Source organism: Sardina pilchardus, chromosome 20 (genome assembly GCF_963854185.1).
Source record: "Sardina pilchardus chromosome 20, fSarPil1.1, whole genome shotgun sequence".
NCBI lineage: Eukaryota > Metazoa > Chordata > Actinopteri > Clupeiformes > Clupeidae > Sardina > Sardina pilchardus.
In genome coordinates this window covers 5,359,968-5,384,967 of record NC_085013.1, presented here as the reverse complement: position 1 = coordinate 5,384,967, position 25,000 = coordinate 5,359,968, and the positions used below count along the sequence as shown (strand labels likewise).

At 47.0% G+C, this 25,000-nt stretch overlaps 1 protein-coding gene across 1 annotated transcript in view; it reads left to right on the top strand.

Moving 5' to 3' along the window:
• The window catches only part of akap6 (A kinase (PRKA) anchor protein 6), a 126,052-nt gene that overhangs the window by 37,917 nt on the left and 63,135 nt on the right, over positions 1-25,000 (top strand). The window contains exon 7 of the mRNA XM_062523450.1: positions 2,833-2,996. Coding sequence (XP_062379434.1) covers positions 2,833-2,996 — 164 coding nt within the window. The remainder of the gene's footprint in view (positions 1-2,832; positions 2,997-25,000) is intronic.

The window sequence follows — 25,000 nt, the reverse complement described above, 5'->3', positions numbered from 1 at the left end:
GTGGTAAACCTCCCGGAGCTGGTCTTGTTCTCTGGCTACTTCTCCTGCTGGTGTTGCTAGTCATGCTGCTGCTGCTGTGTGTGTGTGTGTGTGTGTGTGTGTGTGTGTGTGTGTGTGTGTGTGTGTGTGTGTGTGTGTGTGTGTGTGTGTGTGTGTGTGTATGTGTGTGTGTGTGTGTGTGTGTGTGTGTGTGTGTGTGTGTGTGTGTGTGTGTGAGTTGGGGGCCATAGGTCGTGGGGCTGTTTGCATTTCTGAGAGCCTGGCCATGTGTGATGCCTGTTTTGGTGTGGAAGTGTGTGTGTACTATATGGCTTTGCTCTTGTGTGTCTGTGAGTTTCTGTGGGGATGTGAGTGTAAGAAAGTAAGGAAGTCTCTGTGTATTATGTAGTGTGTGTGTGTGTGTGTGTGTGTGTGTGTGTGTGTGTGTGTGTGTGTGTGTGTGAGTGAAGCAGAATTAAGAACAGCAGGTCCAGGAGTCAGAGGCCATAGCGTCCACTCTCCATTCGGCCGGCCATTCACCTGAAGCAGCGGCCCGTGCGCTCAGCAAATGGAGTAAATCCGCTCGGCTGACCTCCCCACTGGCTCGCCCGCCTCTGTGTGTGTGTGTGTGTGTGTGTGTGTGTGTGTGTGTGCGCGCGCATCTGTGCTGTCTCCCTCAGCTGCTGAGCTTTCCACCATTAAAAATGCAGATGGCCCCTAGGAGATGGTGTGTGTATGTACGTTTGTTTGTTTGTTTGTTTGTTTGTTTGTCTGTATTTGTGTGTGTTTGTGTTTATGTGTTTATACAGTATGTATGTGTAATATAGTATTTTCAGTGTGTGTGTGTGTGTTTGCTGAGAGAGAGGAGAGATTTGCAAAGCTCCAGCACCCAGAGTCACTGGAGCAAAACCCCTCTCATCTTGTATATAGTCCACTCACACGGCACAATTCTGTTTTAGTACACCGTGTCTCTTGTCTTCGGCAGTTTCCCCCCTCTGCAAACAGAGAGGAATATAGACAGACAGGAGGAGCGAGGAGAGCCATAAATCTCCTCAGTCTTTTCTCTTTTTTTTTTGCTTCGCTTAATACCTGGTTTCCTAGCAACTCTGTGGCTCGGATGCCGTCTCTACAGGTATGAGCAGCTGACATTGTTGAGGGACAGATAGATGTGTGAGTGTGTGTGTGTGTGTGTGTGTGTGTGTGTGTGTGTGTGTGTGTGTGTGTGTGTGTGTGTAGTATATCTGTATGTGCATGTGTGTCTGTCTATATTTGTATGTGAATCTGTATGCGTATGGATGTATGTGGACGTGTGTGTGTGCGCGCGCATGCGTGCATATGTGCGCGTGTGTGTGTGTGTGCGTGTGTGTATGTGTGTGTGTGTGTGTGTGTGTGTCTGTGTGTGTGTGTGTGTGTGCGCTAGCACAGCGGGGTCACATCCTGCTCTTCTCTATTTATCTTAATGTATGCCTTTTAATTACTCTGAACAAATAGGATTTGGGTAAAATCACAGCGGCGGGCTGATACAGGGAGAGGCTGCGCAGGAGACCAGATGAGCTTTGCCCTCACAGCCACTGTGCATGGGAACACGTCAGGATTAACCCCCCGACACACACACGCGCACACACACACACACACACACACACACACACACACATAAAGAATCATGCATTCATCTGAACAAACCAATGCGTGTCTTAGAATAGGGCTTGAAGGTATCTCCAGGTATGTTTTTGAAAGATAAAAACAAAAATAAAAGCAAAATGATTATAAACCACTGTTCAGCCACTGCTCTCTCTTGCCTCCTTCAGAGTGTGATTAAACATCTAATGAACATAAGAGAGTACTGCGGCTGGAGATCTGGTGCTAAATACTTTATTTAGTTCCAGCAGTGTTGTTCGAGATGAAACGTGTGCACGTTGTGTGTGTGTGTGTGTGTGTGTGTGTGTGAGCGTGCGTGCGTGGGGTGTGTATGCGTGTGTGCATTTGTTACTTTTGATCGTTAAAACAGAGAGCATGATAAATATCTGGACATTAAAGAGCCATTAATGACTACTTTAGGGGAATTTGTGCGTGGGAATAGGAGGGGCAGAGAATGAAGGAAAAGAGAGAGAGAGATAGAGAGAGAGAAAGAGAGGTGGAGAAAAACACAGATGGAGGGGTGGCAGAGACTTGCCCTTATCCTCTCCAACCATAATCCTGCTTTAATATTTGTAGATATCCAATTGTATGGATGTGTGTGTGCGTGTGTGTGTGTGTGTTTGTCTCCATAATAGATTTGTGTATGTGTGATCTTTCTGTTTTGGACGGGTATGTGTGTGTGTGTTTGTGTGTATGTCTGTGTGTATGTGCACAGGCTTTGTATATGATACAAATTTGAAATATGTCTGTGTGTGTGTGTTTGTGTGTAAATATGAAATTCCTTGTTGTGAACATGTGTTCCTGTTTACGTCCTCGTGTGTGAATTTCCACGTGTGGGTTTTTGTGTGAATTATTCATGTGTTCACATTGGTGTGTGTGTGTCTGTGTGTTTGTGTGTGTGCATTCGGTTAAGCGCTCATGTGTTTTGGTGCTAAAGTGTGAATGATTGCTCATGTATTCACATATGTTTCTACTGTATCTACATTTGCTCATGTGTTATGTGTGTGTGTGTGTGTGTATGCACATGTCTTCTCTTGCTCATGTGTTATATTTCTGTGTGTGTGTGTATGTACATGTGTCTTCTCTTGCTCATGTGTTATATTTCTGTGTGTGTGTGTGTGTGTGTGTATGTACATGTGTCTACTCTTGCTCATGTGTTATATTTGTGTGTGTGTGTGTGTGTGTGTGTGTGTGTGTGTGTGTGTGTGTGGTCAGGCCTGCGGGACATGCTGGAGATGATCGCGCACCAGTGGCAGGAGCTGCAGCGTCAGGTGCGTCGGCAGCACGGCTGGATGCTGCGCGCGCTCGACCTCCTCAAGGCCCAGGTCCTGGCCCGCGAGACCTCCCAGGGGTGGCAGGCCCGTCCGCCCAGCCCCAAGGTAAGCACGCGCCCGCCCTGGCGCTCCCGGCCCCTGGCGCCCCGGCCCTGGTCCTTCAAAAGCTCTCCCAGTCCCCCCCATTTCCTCCCCTTTATCCCCCCTCTCTCTCTCTCTCTCTCTCTCTTCTCTCTCTTTTCTCTCTCTCTCTCTCGGTCTCTCTTTCCTCTTTCCCTCCACCGCTCGTTTCCCACTAGCCTGCGGCTATCCTCTGCTCGCTCAGCAAAATAAACAAACGCGGAGGCCAGGGATGGAGGGTGAAGGGGGGGGGGGGGAGTGGGTGGTGGAGGAGGAGGAGGAAGAGGAGGAGGAGGAGGAGGAGGAGGAAGGGGGGAGGGTGGTGTTATTAGCATAAGAAACGGCTAAAGTAAAAGCTATCCGGCTCGAAAGTTGCGGGCGGTGTAGAGGAGACGCTCCATAGATGTGCCTGATGTGAATACCAAATTTCTCGTAAATGCACATTAACAGTGGCGTGGTTGCATGAATAATTTGATGGGGTGTAAACACACACACACACACACACACACACACACACACACACACACACACGCGGACACGTATATATTAACACCCTCTCCAGCACCACACACAAACACAGATTAGCCGATGAAGTCAACAAATGAGCGAAGCTGTTATTATGATCCATATGATCCCTGCTCCTCTTACCTGTGAGGGCAGATGCAGGCAGGGAAGGTGTTTAATTGTCAAGGCTAATCGCGCTCAGGTGAGCTGCGGCCCAAGACTCCTGCTCCGCACGCCCACACTGAAGCAGAGAGGTGTGTGTGTGTGTGTGTGTGTGTGTGTGTGTGTGTGTGTGTGTGTGTGCGCTTGTGTGTTTCTGCGTCAGGCGTGTGCAAGAAGAGTGATGAGGAGCGTGTCAAGATTTCCCATGGGGCCGTGCTCAATGTGGAGGCGCAATCTCCATATCTCTCTCTCTCTCTCTCTCACCCCCACTCCTTGTACTCACTTGTTCTCTCTCTCTTCCCTCCACTCTCTCTCTCTCTCTCTCTCTCTCTCTCTCACTTCTTCTCATCCTCTGTAATGTCTTCCGCTTCATCTGCAGCAAATGAGAAACGATATCCTTTCCTCGTCCCCCAAACACCAGTCTTTTATTTCGTCTCAGCCTTACCTGCCAAGTTCCCTCTTCCTCTCTCTTTTTTTAACTTCCTCTCTCTCTCTCTCTCTCTCTCTCTCTCTCTTTTTGTACATCTCCTTGTTGTTCACGCGGTGTGGACGACACACAGATAAATAATCCGGGGGCTGCTCTTAAATTGTTTTGTTGCAATTAGAAATCACCACAATCAACGCGATCAGTCAGCTTTGACACCCATTAGCCGCTTGGTTACAGCAAATTAACAAAAGGAGCGGCAGCCAGTGATTCATTATCTCATTGCCGTTAATGACGATCAGATGCATCGCCTAATTAAGATGGCCTCCCCTCTAGCAGGGGGAAGGTCAGAGGGGGACGAGAGGGAGAGAGAGAGCAGTCACAAATCTCCGCCTTGGCAGCAATGCGCCCGCATCTCTCTACCCCCCCCCCACCCCCCTCCACCTCCTTCTCCTCAGGCGGGTCGGGGCAGGAGGTTGGGTAAATATGCCAGGCCTGTGGGGCAAAGGGGTGGGGTGTGGGGTTAGGAGGGGGGGCAGGAGTCTACACAACCTGTGGGGTGTAATGCGAAGGGAATCGCCGGCTCCTGTCCCTGCCACGGAGCTGGTCAGTTCTCTTCCAATGGGGTTTTCGAATAGAGCTGGGTGACCGAGCACAGGCCCTTCCCTTTTGCCTTGGCTCATGAGCAGAGAGTGGATCTCCAGCATAGCTGGATGGGTACAGCAGGCCAGGGGAAACATGGTTGCCGGTCTGTGTGGGCACCTAAGGTAAAGGGAGATGATCATCTTTCTGATGAACTATATCTGTAGCTACCGTATCTATAAATGTGTCTTAAAAGCAGGTCAGACATTTTTTTTTTTTTTTTTTGGTGCGTGTGGCTTTCTGAGGGAAAGGAGACACTTTGAGAGACAAGCAAGATCCGCTGCTCTGTGGAACTCTTTGATCAAATTAGGAACCCAATTTAGACTCGGGGTAGAGCCATTTGAAGATGAAAGGTTTCTTTTCTACTGATACATTATTAGTTATCCCTTTTTTCTCTTCTTTAGATCAGCAATCTCAGTGGTAAGGAGACCCAGAGAGGGCTCTGATTTATTAGGGGTGTTTTTTTAAACGGAAGATGTGTGTGTGCGTGTGTGCGTGCGTGTGTGCGTGTGTGTGTGTGTGTGTGTGTGTGTGTGTGTGTGTGTGTGTGTGTGTGTGTGTGTGTGTGTGTGTGTGTGTGTGTGTGTGTGTGTGTGTGTGTGTGTGTGTGTGTGTGTGTGTGTCTGTGTGTCTGTGTGTGTCTGTGTGTCTGTGTGTGTCTCTCTGTGTGTGTGTGTGTGTGTGTGTGTGTGTAAAGATGGGGGTGGTTGTGGTGGTCTGGACTATAAGGGCCTTACACACCACTTCCATTTTCGACTAAGAGGGATTGTGCATCATTCGTTTGATGAAGCGTGAAGGTCCAGTGAAACACAGTGTCTGCCCCCTGTGTGTCTGTGTGTGTGTGTGTGACTGTGTGTGTGTCTGTGTGTGTCGCCCTCTGCGTCTGTGTGTGTGTGTGTGTGTGTGTGTGTGTGTGTGTGGCCTCTGCCGTCTGTGTGTGCCTGTGTGTGTCCTCTTCAGTCTGTCCTCTAATTACATTCTGTTGCTACATCAACAACCAGTCACAACAAAGCTGGTTTTGAACAAACCATAGCACCATAAGGAATGTTTTGAAATCTGAAGTCCCCCTCTCCCCCTGGAGAGGATCTCTCCCTCCCTCCCTCTCTCTCTCTCTCTCTCTCTCTCTCCCTCCCTCCCTCTCTATCTCTCTCCCTCTCTCTCCCTCTCTCCCTCTCTGTCTCTCTCCCCTGCCATATTCGCCACCCTTTTGTCATTAATTCCCTAACACTTTACGCAGCAACAGGTGTCTTTTTGCGCTCGTTAATTTGCTTATGGTTTGAAATGGCACACAAAAGACCCATGCGCACTGTCAGCGCTGGTTATATACCGCATCGCCATGGCGCCCAACACCCGCCCCAGAATGCCGTTAAGGTGCGGGCGTGGCGTCTCTCCTGACGACCATAACGCTTTGTTGTTATTGTCGAGCAGCATATGCTTGGGACGTGTGCCGCCGTCTTTGCCGGTGTTTTTTTTTTTTTGCGCGGCGCGCGCCGAGGAGTTTGAGTTATTTTTCCCGCTGCTTGCAAACGACCATAAAGTTTGAACATGGAGCTGGATGCTGGTCAAATGACAATCCTGAGGGGCTTCTCTCTTGTTTAGTTATTCTCCTCTAATTAAATAGAGCGGGAGGGAAGATCACTAGAGAGAGAGATGGAGAGAGGGAGAGAGAGAGAGAGAGAGAGAGAGAGAGAGAGAGAGAGGACAGGGAACAGAGAGGAAGAGACAGATACAGAATGGAGAGGAGAGAGAGAGTGAGAGAGAGAGAGAGAGAGAGGATGGGGAACAGAGAGGGAGCGATAGATAGATACAGAATGGGGAGGAGAGAGAGAGAGAGAGAGAGATAGAGAGAGAGTGATAGAGAGAAAGAGAGAAGAGAAGGAGAGTAATAACAAACAGCTCTGAGCTAGTATGGTCGCTCTCCATCTCATGCCTCTGTCTCTCCAACAGCGTAAAAAAGCGGCCAGAGGAATATAATGATGCTCAAAATCCTCTCGGCTTCGTTCCTCGAAAGTGGCCTCTCGTTGTTTTTTTCTCCCGCCAGGACGCGCTGACAAAACCAGTGGCTCTGTGCCATGAGAACATCCCACACGGCCGGTAAATGTCACACACAAACACTGCTGTTTGATAGGCTGTGTGTGTCTCTGTGTGTGTGTGTGTGTGTGTGAGTGAGAAGATTTGTAGATTTGTTGAATATTACTGTTTGGTCTGGTGCGAGTGTGGAGGTGGATGTCACCTCCTGTTCCCTGGTGACGCAGGCGCTGGTGGTGCTTGCGTAAAGCCTGGTGTGTGTGTGTGTGTGTGTGTGTGTGTGTGTGTGTGTGTGTTATAGCGGAGCTGTAATATTCACAAGCTTAGCAGGCTGCTGGTGAGAAAGACATATTGTGGGATTGGTGCTGGCAGGCTAGTGTTAGCGTTAGTGTTAGTGTTAGTGAGGGTCTAGCACATTCACCTGCACATGCCTTAAGCTTGGCAGGATTGCCATGGGCAGGTGTTAGCTTCATATTTACACACACACACACACACACGCACACACAAACTAGACAGAGACACACACACTAACTAGATATAGACACACATACTGTACATGTACTCATACATGTTTTGAAAGACCAGTTCAAACATTTTCTTTACTGGTGGATGTTGTTCAGTGTTCTCTCCATCCCTCTCTCTCTCTCCCTCCCTCCCTCCATCCCTCCATCCTCTCCCTTGCCCTTTCCCTTTCTCTCTCTCTCCCTCTCCCTCCCTCTGTCGCTTGCATACCATGCCCCTGCCCATACAGTAGCAGACAAAAGCACACATAACTGCATGTTCACACTGGGCGCATCCACCCCGCTGTGTCTTATACAAATATGTACTTGCGCAGTCTTGTGTGCACACAAATCACCCTGAACTCATGGACTCTCTCTCCACTGTGCTACAGTAAGCACACCATGCATAGCGAGTAGCGACGACACACCATTATGGGAAGCCATTAAAAAAACACCCCCAACACACTTTCTCTTTAACCCCCCACAAATTACCTCCTCTCTCCCCCCGAAGTTGTTACACATTTTCTGAGACATTTTAAAAAAAAAAAATTCCCGGATCACTCTGCCTGTGTTCACTCAGAGGACACACACTTTTTGTTTTTGTGCAGAATACTAATTTCAGGCTATTTCAAACGTGGACTACATTTGGAGGGTTTTTTTTTTTTTTTGCACATTAAACATAATTTACCTAGAAAGCAATTTAGTAGGAAGAATATAAGGAAAGTACATACAGACTCATGAAGGGCCTGTTGTTGTCACCCAACTCAGCTATTCTTCCTCACCCCAGACAGACCTAGACTCTCTGTATCAGCTCCTCCTGGTACAACCCCCCCCCCCCCACACACACACACACACACACACCCCTCGCCTCCCCCAAACACAAGCGCTCCCCAGTGATGTGCTCAGATTAGAGCCATGTTATTTCCCTCTACTGGGAACACTAATCCAGTTAGCTTACCTTGACAGAAGTGCCCGCAGTCAGTGACCGAGCGACACTTCAGCAGCCGTGGCAGCACTGTGCGCTGTGATTGGGGAGAGGGGGCTTGGGTGTGCGTGTGTGTGTGTGTGGAGGGTGTGTGTGTGTGTGTGTGTGTGTGTGTGTGTGTGTGTGTTGGATGGGATGATGAGGGGGTTGGGACACGTGGCTGTGGAGGAGGGCGAAAACATGCAGCCGGCAAAGTTTATCAGGCCAGTGGTGGGACCAGCCTCCTGGATGGCCTGGAGTGGTGTGGAGGCTATCTGCTGCTGCCGCCACCGCTGCCGCCGCTGCTCTCGCTGTTGCTCTCTGACCGAGGGAGCAGCATGTGTGTGTGTGTGTGTGTGGGCTCTTCCTGGGTTTGCGAGACACACTTCGTCCCTCTCCTCTTTCTCTCTCTCTCTCTTTCTCTTTCCCCTCTCTCTCTTTCTTTCTCGCTCTCTCTCTCTCTCTCACACACACACAGACACACACTGTCATATGTTTGTATGTAGAAACAGAGAGAGAGAGATAGAAAAAGTGTGTGTGTGTGTGTGTGTGTGAGAAACAGAGAGAGAGAGAGGGAGAGGTCTTATCAGTGGTTGCTGGGAGACAGCTTGTCTGCCCCAGGGCAGCCATTTCACCCACGCGTCCAGCTCTCATTGCAGCCCTGCGCAGCGGGGGGCGGGGTGGCACTGTGTGTGTGTGTGTGTGTGTGTGTGTGTGTGAGACGGGGGACAGGGGAGTCGGGGGGGGGGGTGTAGTTGGTAGTCGATGAGGGCTCCGGCATTGCTGCCATCGCCATTCTGCTCACTGGCGTATGTTAACAGGCCGGCGTTGCCACGCCACAGCCCCGCTTTGCATATGGAGCAGTCCTGAGCTATATCAAAGTCAGATTGCCAGAGAGGGAGAGAGGGGAGAGGGGGAGAGGGGGAGATGGGTGGTGGGGTTGGGGGGGGGGGTATGTGACCCCCCAGGTTATTGCTGGTGAGGATGAAATTAAATGAAGAGGCACTTAAAACCTGGATGTGTCCGCCCTGCCCCATGCAAAGGACTCTTGGCACCAGGTGTTGAAATTTATGGGGAGGTGGGGTGTGTGTGTCAGTATGTGTGTGTGTGTGTGTGTGTGTGTGTGTGTGTGTCAGTGTGTGTGTCAGTGTGTGTGTGTGTGCAGGTGTTATGAAGGAGATGCCAAGAGGGTGGGTGGGTCCTCTCTCTTTAAACGCAGGTTCAGCTCTGGATCAAGCACAGGCGTTTAAGGACACACCTATTAAACTGCAGAAAATATGACTTTAACATGTAGGTCACCCTCTCGTCCTTGGTTTAGTTAAAAAAAAGTTTCTGAAGTTGGGAGAATTGTGAGTGAGTGTGTGTGTGAGGGGGGTGTGGGGTATGGTGTTGGGGATGCAGGAGCCCAAGTGCTCCATTTCAGCTTGTGGGCATTTTAGAGTAAAGGCTTCACATGGTGTCTTTGAGGCGATAACGTTTGATGTAGCTATAATCAATAGACACTCAATGGAAAGATGTTTGCCATAGAAATGTGTGCTGCAGGTCTCCGTGTGGCGTATGCTTCTGTACCCATGGATGAAAAAGTGATACATGTTTGTTTTACCATCTGTTGAATCGGTCGGAGTGATTTTGTATATTACAGTAAGTGTGTTCCCGCACTTTCTCAATGATTCTCAATAAAACTAAAGTTAGAAGAGCTGCTCAGTGTATATGTGAGCGTTACCCTTGGATTTAAAAAAAAAAAAAAAAAGAATCAGTTCAGCAGGGAGGCCACTGTGCTTCTGAATTATGCTGTAGTTCCACAGAGTTTCAAGGTCTTTGCTTTCAAATGACCTAGCCAGCACTTCTCTCCCTTGTTCCCCACTAAGAGTCTTCCATGCTTTATACGTCCACACACACACACACACACACACACACACACACACACACACACACACACCCCTGGATCCAGGTGAGAACAGTGAAAACACACACACACACACACACACACACACACACACAGTCACACACACGCACGCACACAAACGTCCAGACAGACAGAGCAGCGTGCGGGGCTCCGGTCCTTTGTTGGCCGCGACGCTCTTCATGGCGGTGGCACATTAGTAATCCTAATCCGCGCGCGGTGCGGTGCGGCGCGCCGTGGCCAAGTCCCAGCGGTGGAGCACCCGGGAGCGGGCGGCATGTTTAACAAGGCTCCCAGTTAATTCAGATACACTTAACATTCATCTACATCAGCTCAAAACTGTTTATTGGGCTGGCCGTGAAGCACGCACACACACACACACACACACACACACACACACACACACACACACGCACAAAGCAAAAAAAAAAAAAAACAGAAAAATAAAAATAATCAGGGATCCAAATAAGCAGTAATTTATGCCATCTCTTTCTGCTCATATTCACACGCGTGGGCGCTCTGACTGTAATTTATAAAGTGAGTTAAAATGACATACCTCTTAAAGTGCGTTTTGCCCCAGGCGATCTGACAATTGAAATGAATTTTTTATGGAGAGGGAGAAAAAGTTAACAGCTACCCGGTTTTGTCAGGTGGGTTTTCAAATATTTAATCACACCCATGATAGAAATTAATATGCAGGGCTTGTTTTTTTCCTCTCTCCATTATTTGTGTTGATTTATGCGGCTCAGCAAATAAAGAGTAATCACGCTGCAGAATGGGGAAAGCACAGAGTAGTAGAGGTCTGAAGGTGGGCAAGGCCATGGGTTCTCTTCTTCTGTTTCGCTTGTGTGTGGTGCCTCACCCCAATATGAGCCGGAATGGAACTGTCTATTATCTGTCTGTCCCTCTACGTCCTCGGCTGCTTACCAATCTCTGAACTCTAGGGGGAATGGAGGCCCTGGATTGTAATGCTGTTTTTATGAAGGATGCATATGGTTTGGGGTGTGTGTGTGTGTGTGTGTGTGGGGTGGGGGGGGGGGTTATGGAGGTACAGTAGGAGGGAGAAGAAGATATTCTGTGTCGGGCTGTGAAACATGAATGAAGTCATAAAGCCTCTCTGCAGACTGAGGATCTCCTCTAGTGTGACTTAATTTGTTTTTTTTTTCTCCCTTCTTTCCCTTTTTCATTCTCATTCCGTATCCTTTGGCCATGCTGTACCGCGGCAGTCGGAAAAGTCCGGAATATAAAACTGCGTTTTTTTTTATTTATTTTTTTATTATTCTTCATTTGTATGCGGCGTCCAACCCTCGGCAATCGGATCAAAGATTACCCAACTTGCTCGAAAATGAAGCAACAAGGAACACTTTAGGCAGTAATTATTAGAATCACAGTGCTTTTCTTATTTTGAATTATTTATTTATTTGGTCTTTGTGTGTGTGTGTGCGCGGCTGCGCGTGTTTTTCTGCCAATGCAAAGCGCAGTGGGGGCCGATTACTTTGATATCCGACTGGAGTCACAGGGGTGTCCACTCGCCATGCCTGTGAAATGCTTAATGAATTCTATCAAACTCAACACAATGAAGGCCTGATCTGATAGGCGGTGTGCGGATATCAGGAGGCACACTTGACATTGGCTGCAGCAAAGTAGGCGAGACTCCCGCAAGTTCTCAACCCCCCCCCCCCCCCCCACACACACACACACACACTCTCCTCACCGGTGCTGTAACAGTGAAAGTTGAAATGCAGAAGTTTCCCCGTTTTAAGCTCTGCATCAATTTTGTCATTTCACTGTGTCAAAACAGTAAGCGTTGAGCAACAACACATTTCTCCTGTTTAAGAACAAGTGCTCCCGTGTCAGGAGTTTTTGGGAGAAGAGTGCATGTTTTGATGTGCTGTTATGTCGCTTCCTTCACTTTGCTGCGTAGAATAGGACATTTTATTCCTACTGGAAACCCGTCTTGTTCAGCTTGTAGTGTTTAGAAAATACTTTTTGGTTTTATTTTCGTTTGTTTTATATTCACATTTCTGCTCATATTTCAAGGTTTTGTTACAGTAGATGGAAGACCTGGGTGCATTTTCAAAAAAAAGAAAGATCAGGTCAATGAAACCAGAACATAAAATTATTGTGAAGTAATTAGGGGAAAAGTGCAGAATCTATACCATTATAACCCTAAGAGAATCCAACTCTAACATTCTAACACCTATAGGTCAGAGTAATATTGCCTTTTATAAGGGTCCATTACTAATTAAACATACACCTTATCATGTTCATAGACCTGTACCCTAGATGAAAGCAAGACCTTGTGGCAAAATACATATATTTGGCTTTACCTGTTTGAAATAAAATCTCTAGTCGTATTCCCTAAGAGGGGTTTTAGTGAGTTTGGTGCTGCTGTGATCATTTTATGTCTATTTCAATCAAAAGACCTGCAAGAAAGGCCACAGGCAGCTTTGAATATTTAATACTCTGTTTTCATCAGATGTGAAATAATTAGACGCTGGACTTTTTGATTGGACTGTAAAGTGTGGCAGAGCGCATGTGCAGGACCATGAGCAGAACAAGAGATGGACAGAAGTCTAAAGACAACAAGAAAGGGGCAGGAATGGATAGAGAAAGAGAGGTAGAGCAAGAGAGTCAAACGAGAACAAACAGAGAGAGAGAGAGAGAGAGAGAGAGAGAGGGTGAGAAAACATGAGAAAGCCAGAGTGAAGCTGAGAAAAGCAGGAACATGAGAGAAGAGAAAGACCTCGAAAGAAGGAGACCGAGAGTGTGTGTGAAAGACAGAGAGATATAGTTTGTGTGTGTGAGAGAGAGAGAGAGAGAGAGAGAGAGAGAAAGAGAGAACGAGAGAACGAGAGAGTATGTTGGGGAAGTGTAATAACTGCACGGGTCTTTATTCTGAGAGCTACTGCACGAGGCTGAGCACTTACCCTTGCCTCACTGTGGGGATAATTGTCAATGAATATTTAACAAGCCTTCAGTGGCAAGGATAGGCATCAGAGAAAAGCATCAACTGTTCTCTGTATTATTAATATTGAGAATGTGATAGATACTGTGTAGTCAGTGGACCAGCGTGCACAGTGGATTAGCAATTGAAAATGATGCAGTCGTGAAAAGAAGAAAAAAAAAACGAATTCCCCCCCTACTCTACGCTGGTCGTCTCCCCACAAATCCTTTGTGTGTGTCACTTGGGAAAGCTTAATGTTTGAAATTTTATGGTGTGCTAGTACGACGTGTTCACTTTTGAATATTACTTGAGATGTATGTTCGTGTCGAGATACGGAGGCAATTTTTGCCAAACTTTTTTTTTTGGAGGGGGGGCGGTGTGTATTTAGCTGAAGTCTCTCCAGGCTTACCTGAATGCACCACTTGTGTGCTTGTCTGTGTGTATGCATGCATATGTGCGTGTGTGTGTGTGTGTGTGTGTGTGTGTGTGTGTGTGTGTGTGTGTGTGTGTGTGTGTGTGTGTGTGTGTGTGTGTGTGTGTGTGTGTGTGTGTGTGTGTGTGTGTGTGTGTGTGTGTGTGTGTGTGTGTGTGTGGTGTGTGTGTGTGCGTATTTCTTTCTCTGAAATCAGGAGTGCTCATAGCCAATCTGGTAAACATAAACCTGTCTCGGCTGTTATGACATATCTGCGGCAGAATTACCTTATCGCCGCCTCAGATTTAGCATGCCTCATAGCCAGGTGAGAAGACAGAAACATCTTCCCATCATCCCTCTGCACCCTCCCCATCCCTGCCCACCCCCCCTCCCCCTTCCCATCCCTCAGCCTTCAGTGAATGTCACCAAAGCTTCATGTCTCTGCTCTTCTCCACCCCCCCACCCCCACCCCCACCACCATCACCACTTCCTCACTCCCGCTTCTTGAAGTGATATAAAATTCTAATGTGTGCCCTCTGGATCTATTCTCTCTCCCGAAAAACCTGGCCAAAGCTCTGACGGGAAGGGAGGCATGCTCACTGCCATGCATGAGAAGCAAAAAAAAAAAAAAACAGGAAGCAGAGAGACTGACGAGAAGGAAGGAAGGAAGGATAGAAGGTGGTGGATGAGAGGTAGACGACAGGGAGAAAAAAAAGGAGGCTCTCATGAATCAAATGTCTCCATATTTAAATAAAAGAAGACGTTCTGGGGAGTGATTTAGCGTGTTTTTGCGTTGTGTTCATCGCATGTTATTATCCGCTAAAATGACTTTGCCCCCGTGCCCTTTCACGTCACAGCTCTCCCCATGTTTTTTGACGAGCCTTAATTATTTCTCCTCAACGCTTTATGGCCGTCTTTGACAGATGCTCTAACTTGTAAAAAGATACATTATCGGACACCTTGAATCCTGATTACACGCACGCACATGCATGTGTGTGTGCGTGTGTGTGTGTGTGTTTGAAGTGTATGAGTGCACACTCCCACAGTCTGAGAGTGTGTGTGTGTGTGTGTGTCTGTGTCTGTGTGTCTGTGCTTTTCTGATGATTTCAATGTAAAGACATGGCCCGGCATGTAATCAGGCCTGAGAGCTGGAGAGGCGAGAAAAGCCGCATGTATAAATCATCATCCCTGCTTAAAGAAGCCTCTATTGTCAGACACACCAAATCAGACCACCGCCTCAAGTGCCGATACATGGCAGACCGACCGCCGGCCACTTGAATCAGAAATACTGTATTAAAGAAACAACTAACGAAAACAAATGCCGGCGCGGCCTGAAAATTGGGCGATTTCAGGTGAGAAGGTTCTAATGGTAGTGTTGTATTACACGGCGGCTGTCGTCTGGCGTGAGAAGGTGCAGGCGGCGGCGGGAGAGAGAGAGAGGGGCCTCGTTATTGATCTCCGATGTGTTTTTGTAATGTATGTGGTCAGACAGCGGCACGTTTGCGTGACTGATGCATTGTATAATGTGGCTCTAGGCTGATGGTGTGGGGGGTGGGCGAGAGATGTTATGTGTGTGTGTGTGTGTGTGTGTGTGTGTGTGTGTGTGTGTGTGTGTGTGTGTTTGTTTTGGGGGGGGGGTGGCAGTTGGTGGAAAGGGTGGGCTGATGGGAAATTTCTCAAACGATAACAGTGAGAGCAGACAGATTAAATTCCAGGACGGAATATCTCCGTGGGAATAGATGACCCGCGAGGGCGCGGAGAGTTTGTCTTCCTCTGACACGGTTGTCCCTGCCACCTGGCCGGGGCCACTACAATGAGAGAGGACGCCCGGGACTTCACTCTCCCCATCCCTCCATCTCTGTCCATCCCTTTTTTCCTACATCCTTTCATCCCCTCATCCCCTCATCCCTTCCACACAGAGATGCCTTCAGCCTGCACTTCTCTTTTTTTTTTCCCCTGCCGCCCCAGGAATTTATTTACAGGGATTGCTCTGTGAATGATGGGACGACTCAACAGTACATGGACGCTTGCCCCGAAGAGATTCATAACATTTACTGTTTTCCAAATCCAAATCAATGACTTCCCTTCCCCGCGGAGTGAGTCACGGATAATACTCCCCCTTAATTCGTAAAGAGGAGAGCAGTCGTTTGGGCTGATTGTGGTGATTTAGAGGGGGACATGAAAGAAATGGACGTATATTGGATAATGACGAATGCAAATGTGCCTCGCGTCTTTGATTCTCATATATTACGCTTTTTATCTGTTTGTGCTGAGCTGTCTTGCTTTGGCTCGATAATCAGACAGGGGTTTTCCCCTCATAAAACCCCCATCATCAGTGTTGGGATCTCTGCATTTTCCACCACCCCCCACCCCCCCCTTCTCTCTCTCCCTCTCTTCTCTCTCTCCTTCTCTCTCTCTCTTGCTCCCTCTCTCTCTCTGCCCCGGCCTATAAAAGCTATTATGGCATGGTGGCAGTTATAAATGTTAGCTTTTCTACGGATGCAGGGTGGGGTGTCCGCCGGATTACTTTTGATTTATGTTTTTGCGCCTCCCCTACAGTAACTCTTGCCGAGGGTTTGGTGTCCTTGAACACAAACTGTAAGTAAAAACTAGCTGCGGCTGCAGAGGTCGCCTTAGCCGTGTGTGCAGCCCACTGGGCTTCTCTTGGAGAAAAGGCGCGGAGCGCCGCGTCGTCTCGCGCGCTGCAGCGGTGATCTATAGGGCTGTCTCCCGGGTATTCCTGGGTGTGCTGATATCTGTCCATTCTCTGTGATATGCCTCAGGCTGCTTTGTTCCGCGAGACCAAACGGCACCTAATACCGGAGCCTGTCTCCGGGACTGTAAGGCGGGGACGGGGGCTTTTCAAAGAGGGGGGCATGAATTTCAAATGAAATCACTGGAGATAGGCTTTTAAATCCAAAAAACAAACATAAACAAAGCAGTGTATAGTAGACGACTCAACGAGCAAGTCTGGAATGTAAATGCCACGGTGGATTTTTTGCTTTCTTCGCATATGGCAGCTCTATTGGACTTTAACGCTCGGAATAAAGACAGATTTAAAGCCACGACAAGCGCACTTTATGAATGTAACGTGCCTTATCATTTCCTCATTCTCTCATATCCCTCCCTGTGATTACAGGCATAAAGGGGGGGGGGGGGGGGACCGCAGCTTTTTGTACGGCGCGGATCTCCTGTTTCGCACAAGTCGGGGGAGCGGAGGATTCACTCTCTGTCTGACCCGCTGTGGCCTTGACCGTCTCCCCTGCTGGGAGGCCGGTGACATAGACTAATCCAGCGCCCCGCTTAACCTCTCCGTCCGCCGGCCCCTGTTTATCATCCTAAGTAATGGCTCCGCATTCGGACGTTTATGGAGCCCGTTTTACAGGATTCCCAGTGAATCACGGGACTAGATTCCCGTCACCTTCTGGTGTTTGTAAAAGCAAGCCCCGAACGGCCGTGTCCATTCACAGGGGGGCCGCAGTCACAAAAACCTGCTCAAATTTGATGTGACTTTACCGCATGAAAAGAAGAGAGAAAGATGGCTATCTGGTCGCGTGGTGAGGTTTGCAGCTGTGTGCTGGATCCAGCAGTGCAAATGAACCGCAATGATTCATCCTCAGCGGGGGAGCCAGCCTTCCCATTGGGAGCTGTAATATTCAGTGTCAACATACAGTAGATCTTACTGTGCTGAGTTAATGGAGCTCATACTTAACCACGGTACTGTACACTTGCTGTGTGGGAATGCATTTGGAAAGATATGACACTGAGGGCCAGATGTACTAAGACAGCGCTAATAGCGAGTTTTTGTATGCGCAGAGTGCGAACGCTGTGCCTTGCTATATTGCGTGGAATTTACTAAGCCATCACTTCATTACGTTAACTGCGTTCAGTGCCGCCCGTTCCCGCCCCCTTTGCCACGCCAATTGCGCGCATGCAGAGCTGAACAACGAGCGCAGACTGCGCAGTTGAATATTGCAACATTAAAAAGAATCAAAGTTTAGCGATCATACATGATACAAAGAGATTTGTCAACGAGCATCGACAGACAGAGTAGGCCTAGTAGTTATTCAAATCCACTTAAAAATACTTGAACTATTTACTGCACGTAGACTTGGGATATGACTTAATGCCTAGTCTAACAGATTGGGAAGTGTAGGCTATGTCATGAAAGAGAAAATACGATTTTAGAGAGGCAAACAAAAGTTAAGGTTGCTTTTGACATAGTACAATGAAGAAAACGGATGCTCTGAATATTGATTCAGCTGTCTCTAAAAGTTTTTCTAATAGACGCATTTAACCGCAATCTCGATTACACCTGCTTTCAGAAGGCGGAAGTTTTTCAACGCAAAATAGACGTGCGCTGTTTTCATACATCTGGCGGAATACTTAATCAATCGCTATTAGCACCTCTCCTCCCCTGTACTTGCGCGTTACACCCATTTTCACCTGATCCGCCCAGGAATTAATATGCATGACACGGAAAAGCGCAAATAGCCATTTTCAGCTCCCACGGCAGGCAGTCTGCGCGTTTCCCTCATTGCGGCTTGTTTGTACATATCCTCCCCATGTTTATACGCGCACGTTACGCCTGAAATGGGCGCAAAACGTTAGTACATCTGGCCCTCAATATGTAGCTGACTTTTTTTTTGTTTGTTGTCAAACACAGCTTCACATATCTAGCCGATCTGCAGGGAAGTCACTTTTTTTGTACACAAATGTACAAACATGATTCGCAATCGAGATTAAGCTGCTTCAGACTTCAGACTAAAAAAACACAGCACAAATTTCCAGTACTTCACACTGTGGTGGCAGACGGCAGACCCAAATAGTCTGATCCTGTCGCAGCATTTTCTCCTTGAGGTTGTCTTTTATTTAGACCATTTTGAAAGGCTGGGGGTCGGGAAGGGGTGTGTGGTGTGTGTGTGTGTTTGTGTGTGTGTGTGTGTGTGTGTGTGTATGGGGGGTTGGTGTTGTCATCTCCACCTCCGTGGAGAATCTCTGGGAAATGTTATTATGATTTAATGTCACTATCAGGCTGCGGGTGCGTCCTCCTGTCCCTCGTTGGGTTGTCTTCCACCGCTAAGCCGGCGTTTTCATGCTCTCTGGCTTGTCAACATGCTACATCTGTTTACTCAGTCTGGCGCTTGCGCTGGATCCCGAGCGCCATTCATCAACAACAATTTCCCTTAACAATAGGCAACACCCTCTCTTTTTTTTTTGACACAGTTGATATAAAATTATACTTAATTGTGGGGAATTATACAAAATGCCCTGTAATTATTTCTCATTTTCCCTCAACGTGTTAACTTTCCTGTGCCTCCCGTGAAGAAAATAAATGAGAATGACTGATCTAATTTTCTTGTTTGTGAGAAACTCCAAGATGATGGATCAGTGCAGAGCCACAATTGGTGGGCTAATTTGATTTTCAGTTATCAGTGCATTTTCAATGATCTGCGTTGCGGAACTGTAAAGATCATTACTTCCCATTACAACAATGTCATAAAAAAGATATACACTTCAAATATCCTTTCTCCCTGATAAACTTGCCACTTCAGTCATGCAGGCCCACAAACTTTTGCCTATCAATGCTCTCAATCGTCTGTAGGTCAGACAATTCAGTTCTCCAAAATCCAGTCGAACAACACTTTCATATCAACCAACCAGGGGCTGGGGTTTGTGTTGCAACAAAAGAACCTACTGGGTGCAAATGTATGTGAATATATTTCTATTGTCTTTTTTTCCCCACAAAAGCGAGACTTACAGAGACTCATATTTGATTTCATGCGTAATTAGTTTGTCCATCAGGAGAAGTTGGAGCTCATGCTGTGGCTGTGTATCTGCAGCATCATGCCGCTTTGATGACACTGTGTTTTGGCACAACAGCCAATATGCATTAGAACAATAGCATGGTTCCAAACCACTGGCCAAGATGAGGGAGATGTAATATCCTGGCTGGCTTTGGTCTCACTGACTGTTATTGTTGTTTTTCCTTTCTTTTTTTTCAGATGATGTAAATCGTCTTAAATATACAGCCATTGGCAGCTTTGATTATTTAATAACGTTCCAGACAGTTGAATTGAACTTACAGACTTAATTATGGTTTGAAATGATATTTTAATTAAATATCAAGGTAAGCAAAAATGGATTTTGAAATAATTAATCAAACATCCAAAAATTAAACCTTTTTTTTTCTTGCCAGGACAGCAGAAAAAGTGTAGAGACTTATTTAGGACTCTTAGAGATTCAATCTAATTTAATTCTCTCCTCTACACTCTAAATAAACAGTTCTGAAACCTTTTTTTCCTTCTTGGGGGAGTTGAGATGATAGAGGTAATCAATATTTCTAGCATTTTAATTAAAACCGTTAGTGGAATAAATCCATTTAATTATCAGTTAATGAAATACAAGGTCATTTACCTGACAGCAACTTTGAAGGTGGCTCACTGGCCGGGAATGAGCCCAGCAGCCCAATGTCAGAGTCGTTTAGCGGCTGTCAGCCGACAGGTTAAATTCCCTCCCTAGCTGGTTAACCCCTGACAGCCCTGGGTTGCCTACCCTGCCTGACTGCTTTGAGGTGTGGATTTAGAAAGGCTGTTTCTCTCTCCCTTTCTCCCTCTCTCTCCCTCCATCTCTCTCTCTCTCTCTTTCTCTCTCTCTCACACTCTTGCTCCTTCTCTCTTTCCTGGTCAGGTATCTCCCACAGAAGGAGTGGGGGTGGTGGTAGGGCGATGGTTGGGGTTGTTTGCTCTCCAAACGCGTGCTGCAGGTATGATGTTTAATGAAAAATCAAGGTCATCATCAGACACCCGGTCGGCCGTGTTGGTCGGAGCGGCGGAGGATGAGCTGCATTTGTTCAGGAGTTGGAGGAGACTAACACAGCCTGAGCCGGAGCCATTGTTATTCACCCTCAGTAGAACAGCCGAGATCTAGACAGGAATGTTTAAGCAGAAACACTCTCCTCCACCGAATACAGGGTTTTAGAACAAAAAAAGAAAGACCAAAAAAAAGAAAAAGAAAAAAACAATGAACCTACTTTTTTCCTCTCCCCCCTACAAAGTAGACTGCAGGAGATTGCAGGCAGCAAGCTAACAGTTAGCTAAAGTGTGAAACAGGACAGAGAGTGAAATTCACCCTTCATTAGAATCCAAATGGGGGGGGTGGTGGAGGGGGCTCTGCAAAGCCAAGGGTAAAGGATTTCCAACTCCGGTGGTGGTTGGGGGAGGCCAGGATTGCAGCCGTGGAGTTTATTTTCAGACTCGGGTTCTGCCGAGCCGAAGGAACAATGCTGTTTCCCCAGCACACCCTCAGCCTCTCCGCCATCTGGAACAAATACAACAAATAATAAATAGAGATACAATGGAGCAGAGAAATTGAATTTAACTTGGCCCCGAGCACTTACCTGAAATGCGCGTATAATGGTCCGGGGCATTTGTCATTGCGAATCGTTCTGGAGTTTTTTGTCCCACTGTTAATGAAATAGTAAACTTGGCCCCTCGAACATTACGTACGAGCTTTATGCATCGATCTTTTCTATTGCTTTCTTTTGTCTTATTACTAAAATCAATTTCCTCCCCCACCATTGCCAAGAAGAGCATTTAAAAGCACTCTCCATGCATGGCTCTCTCCCTTGTACTTTCGTGAGCTGCTTTATTGTCCTCGGCCAGACATTAGAACAACAAATGTCAGACCCAGATTTGCTATCTTGTTTGGAAATGGACATCTTAAAAAAAGCAACACAGAAATCCTTTGGACTAAACTAACACTTCAGGAGTGCAGAACATCATCTGTAATGTCTCTTATTTAATTGCAATGTTGATTGCTTGGCCAGCGACATGACATTGTTATTGATTGTTTTACCTCGCTTTTTAGCCTGGCTCTTTTAAATGTTAACCATTGTTGCCAGGACAGTTCCTCAGTTTTATGTGGACGGGGAGATCAGTGTGAAAGTGTTTACGCCAGTCACTCACAGCAAACTGACGGGCTCTTTGTGGCTACGTCCGCCTTTAAGCGCTGGTCATCTGAAAGGGTTAAGGCCATCATTTAGATTAAGCTGAGGCTGTGACCTCTCTTTCAAGACAAACAAACAAACAAACACACACACACACACACACACACACACACACACACACACACACACACACACACACACACACACACACACAAACAAACAAAATTGGAGTACAAAGACTCATGCACTCACATAACTCACACAAGAAGCCCACATAAACACACTGACTAACCTAGAGAGAGAGAGAGAGTAAATACACACACAAACACACACACACACACACACACACACACACACACACACACACACACACACCAAACACACACACACACACACACACACACACGCACACACACACACACACACACACACACACACACACACACACACACACACACACGCACACACACACACACACACAATCAGCCCAGGCTGTGCCGATTGGCTGCTCTCTGTATTTCCTAATGCATTGGCACGGTGGCAGAGCGGCAATCTGCACAGCCCCGAGAGCCCGGGCGAGAGGGCCGTGTGAAGCGGGCACAAACCCCTCGCTATCTCAGTTTGATCCTGTGCCTGTTTACGCAGTTATTTCCCCACCACAATTCGCTTTGAAAACAAACCCGCTTTCATCCCGCACCAGAAAACATCAAGCCCCACTGTTCATTTCCGTGCCACCTTCCTCTCCCTCCTCCACCCAAAAAAAAAAAGATTCAAAGACACCACGCCAAGGAGTCTCTGATACTTGCCTTTTCTGCGATTTAGCATTAAGATCAGATTTTTATGTTACTTAATTATTTCCTAATTAGTTTGCATGTTAATTAAAATGGTGGCTAATGTTAATTACCTATATTAATGGATTCTCATGTAACACCTGCCCGAAGCGCTTGGCTCGGCTTTCAAAATATCTTCATCTAAGCCGGTTGGCGCATGCCGTCTCGCCGCGTTGAAAAGCCGAGCGGAATTGAAGTTGCGGGATCGTTGCGGCAGGTTTCTCTGAAGTATTTCAACCCCAAATGCCTTTAATTCCAGAACTCATTTGAAAGATTGGAGAGGTAGTACAGAGAAATGGTGGGCAAGCTTTCGGAATGAAGAAGCGAGGATTCCTGTATCCACTCTCCAGTGCTGTGTTGTGAATGTTTGATTCGGTAATAATTGTCGTAATAATTTTATTTTTTACCTAAATCATATTTCATATTCATCATATTCCCGCCTACATATTTTGTGTTAATTTTTCCCTCCAAGCATGAATGCCACTAACAGAGTACATTAAGACTAATACCAATATTGACATTTCATCTTAGGCATCTTTTGCATTTAGATCGAGTTGCTAACAGAGGGTTTTATCTATCTCAGCACCTGCCATGGAATGCTGGTCAAGGTCCAAAGAAGCAGCAGTTATTAAGCGGTGGCTGGCCGCTATCGAAAAAGATGATGATCGCACGATCAATACGACCCCCCATCTCCCTGATCCATAATGTGAACATTGTCTGAAACCACCCTCTCCACCCCAACACACACACACAACCACACACACACACACACACACACACACACACACGCGCACACACACACACACACACACACACACACACACCTTTGGTCCTCTGCACCCTCCCTCCCCAAGTCTGAGTGTGCGTCTGCGGCTGTTTAGTCTTCTTGGAAGCAAGGATCAGCGATTAAATGTCACCTTTCAGCAACAACATTGAATAAGAGGCAGCAATTTAGCTCCTAGCAATTGCTAATTTCACGCCCTGATAAATGTTGCAAGAGCTAAACCTTTCAAACTCCGTGAGATATTTCTTAAAGGTGCAGGAACATATGCAGGTGATCACAGATCTATTGCACTGAGCCAAGAGCCGCAGACTTAATGTCAAGGTCAAACGCATTGGGGGAACTTTATGGGCGAGCCGCCCGGCTGGCCAACAAAACTCTGGCTGTCCTCTCTCTCTCTCTCTCTCTCTCTCCACAATGACATATGAGACTGTTTTCCAGATGAAAACATAATGTGGAAATTCAGCTGCCAAATTCTGCTCTTTTTAATGGATTGTGGTAGCAACAAAAAAACGGTCCAATTGAATCCTTTCATTCCTCACCCATTTCTCTCAAGATTGTGCAGTCCAGGTAATTGGAAAGCAAAGCTACACTGTTAATACTGGCACTCTGTAAAAGGGAGAGTATCACATACCGCGTTTATGTACAGTCTGGTTTATATAGGACTGTGTCTAACAAGATTAATTCTGGAATTATAACCTCGAATTAACAGCCCTGATTTTTTAATGGTGAGTTTAAATTGAGGAAGTCAAAACATTTCTAGAATAAAATTCCTCATCTGCTGGGCCCGTTGTTCTGGGGAGGCCCCGATAAGAGAAGCATTGCAGGGACTCCCATCAGAAAGCCCTCCCACAGTAACCATTATTTGTGTCCATAAAGTCGCATGATTCATGTCAGGAGACCCCGGCCTATATTACATGCCGACTTTATGACCAGTGATTTGAAAGTAATAGTTTTCAAATGAGTTTCATGTTTCTTACAGCTCCTCAGAGAGTGGCTCTCTTGAAAAAGGGATTCTCTGCCGTAGGATTTTTTTTTTTTTTTGCTCTGTGTGGGATCCTGCTTTGGGAGAAAAAGAAAGAGTCAAGAAAATGTCTGTTGCTATAATAGCACTTTGTTTGCACTTTACTTGTCAAACCTATTCAAATTCTATGCGGAATGGGACAGCTCACATCTCCCCATGATGATTAGGCTTTTAAAAATGGTGTCCTGTATTCTTGTTATATGAATAGGTTTTGAAGGTGAAGCTTTGTGTTGTCTTTGTGTGCCCGTCTTTGTGTGTGTGTGTGTGTGTGTGTGTGTGTGTGTGTGTGTGTATGCGCAGCTCTCTGCGTGCATATAAATTTACGAGAAGCTTTAATAGAATCCTCAGCCATTTACAACTCCAAAGTCGACCCCACGCAACTCCCGGCTGAATTCATTTTCCGAGCGCGTGGCCGCCTCTCGGAGATAGAGCAGGGGCCTGATGGGAGACATTTCAAATGAGCCGATGGATGTTCCGGGTGTTTTGAACACAAGTCTCGTTGGAGGTGGGCTGGTGGTATGGTGGGAAGAGATGGGGAGGGGTGTGTATGTGTGTGTGTGTGTGTGTGTGTGTGTGTGTGTGTGTGTGTGTGTGTGTGTGTGTGTGTGTGTGTGTGTGTGTGTGTGTGTGTGTGTGTGTGTGTGTGTGTGTGTGTGTGTGTGTGTGTGTGTGTGTGTGTGTGTGGTGGTGGTGGTGGTGGTGGTGGGGGGGAGGGCAGCAGGGGGTTGGAAGAGGTGGTGGTGGTGGTGGGGGGGAGGGCAGCAGGGGGTTGGAAGAGCGTACGACGGCGAGCGACTTCCCACAGTTTTTCAATCTTGCCAGGGCGATGCTTGCATTCGGAAAAGACGATAAAGAAATAAACATAGCCAGTGTTTTTTCTTTTCGTCCCCTCTGCTTAAATATACAGTTTAAGAGGCATC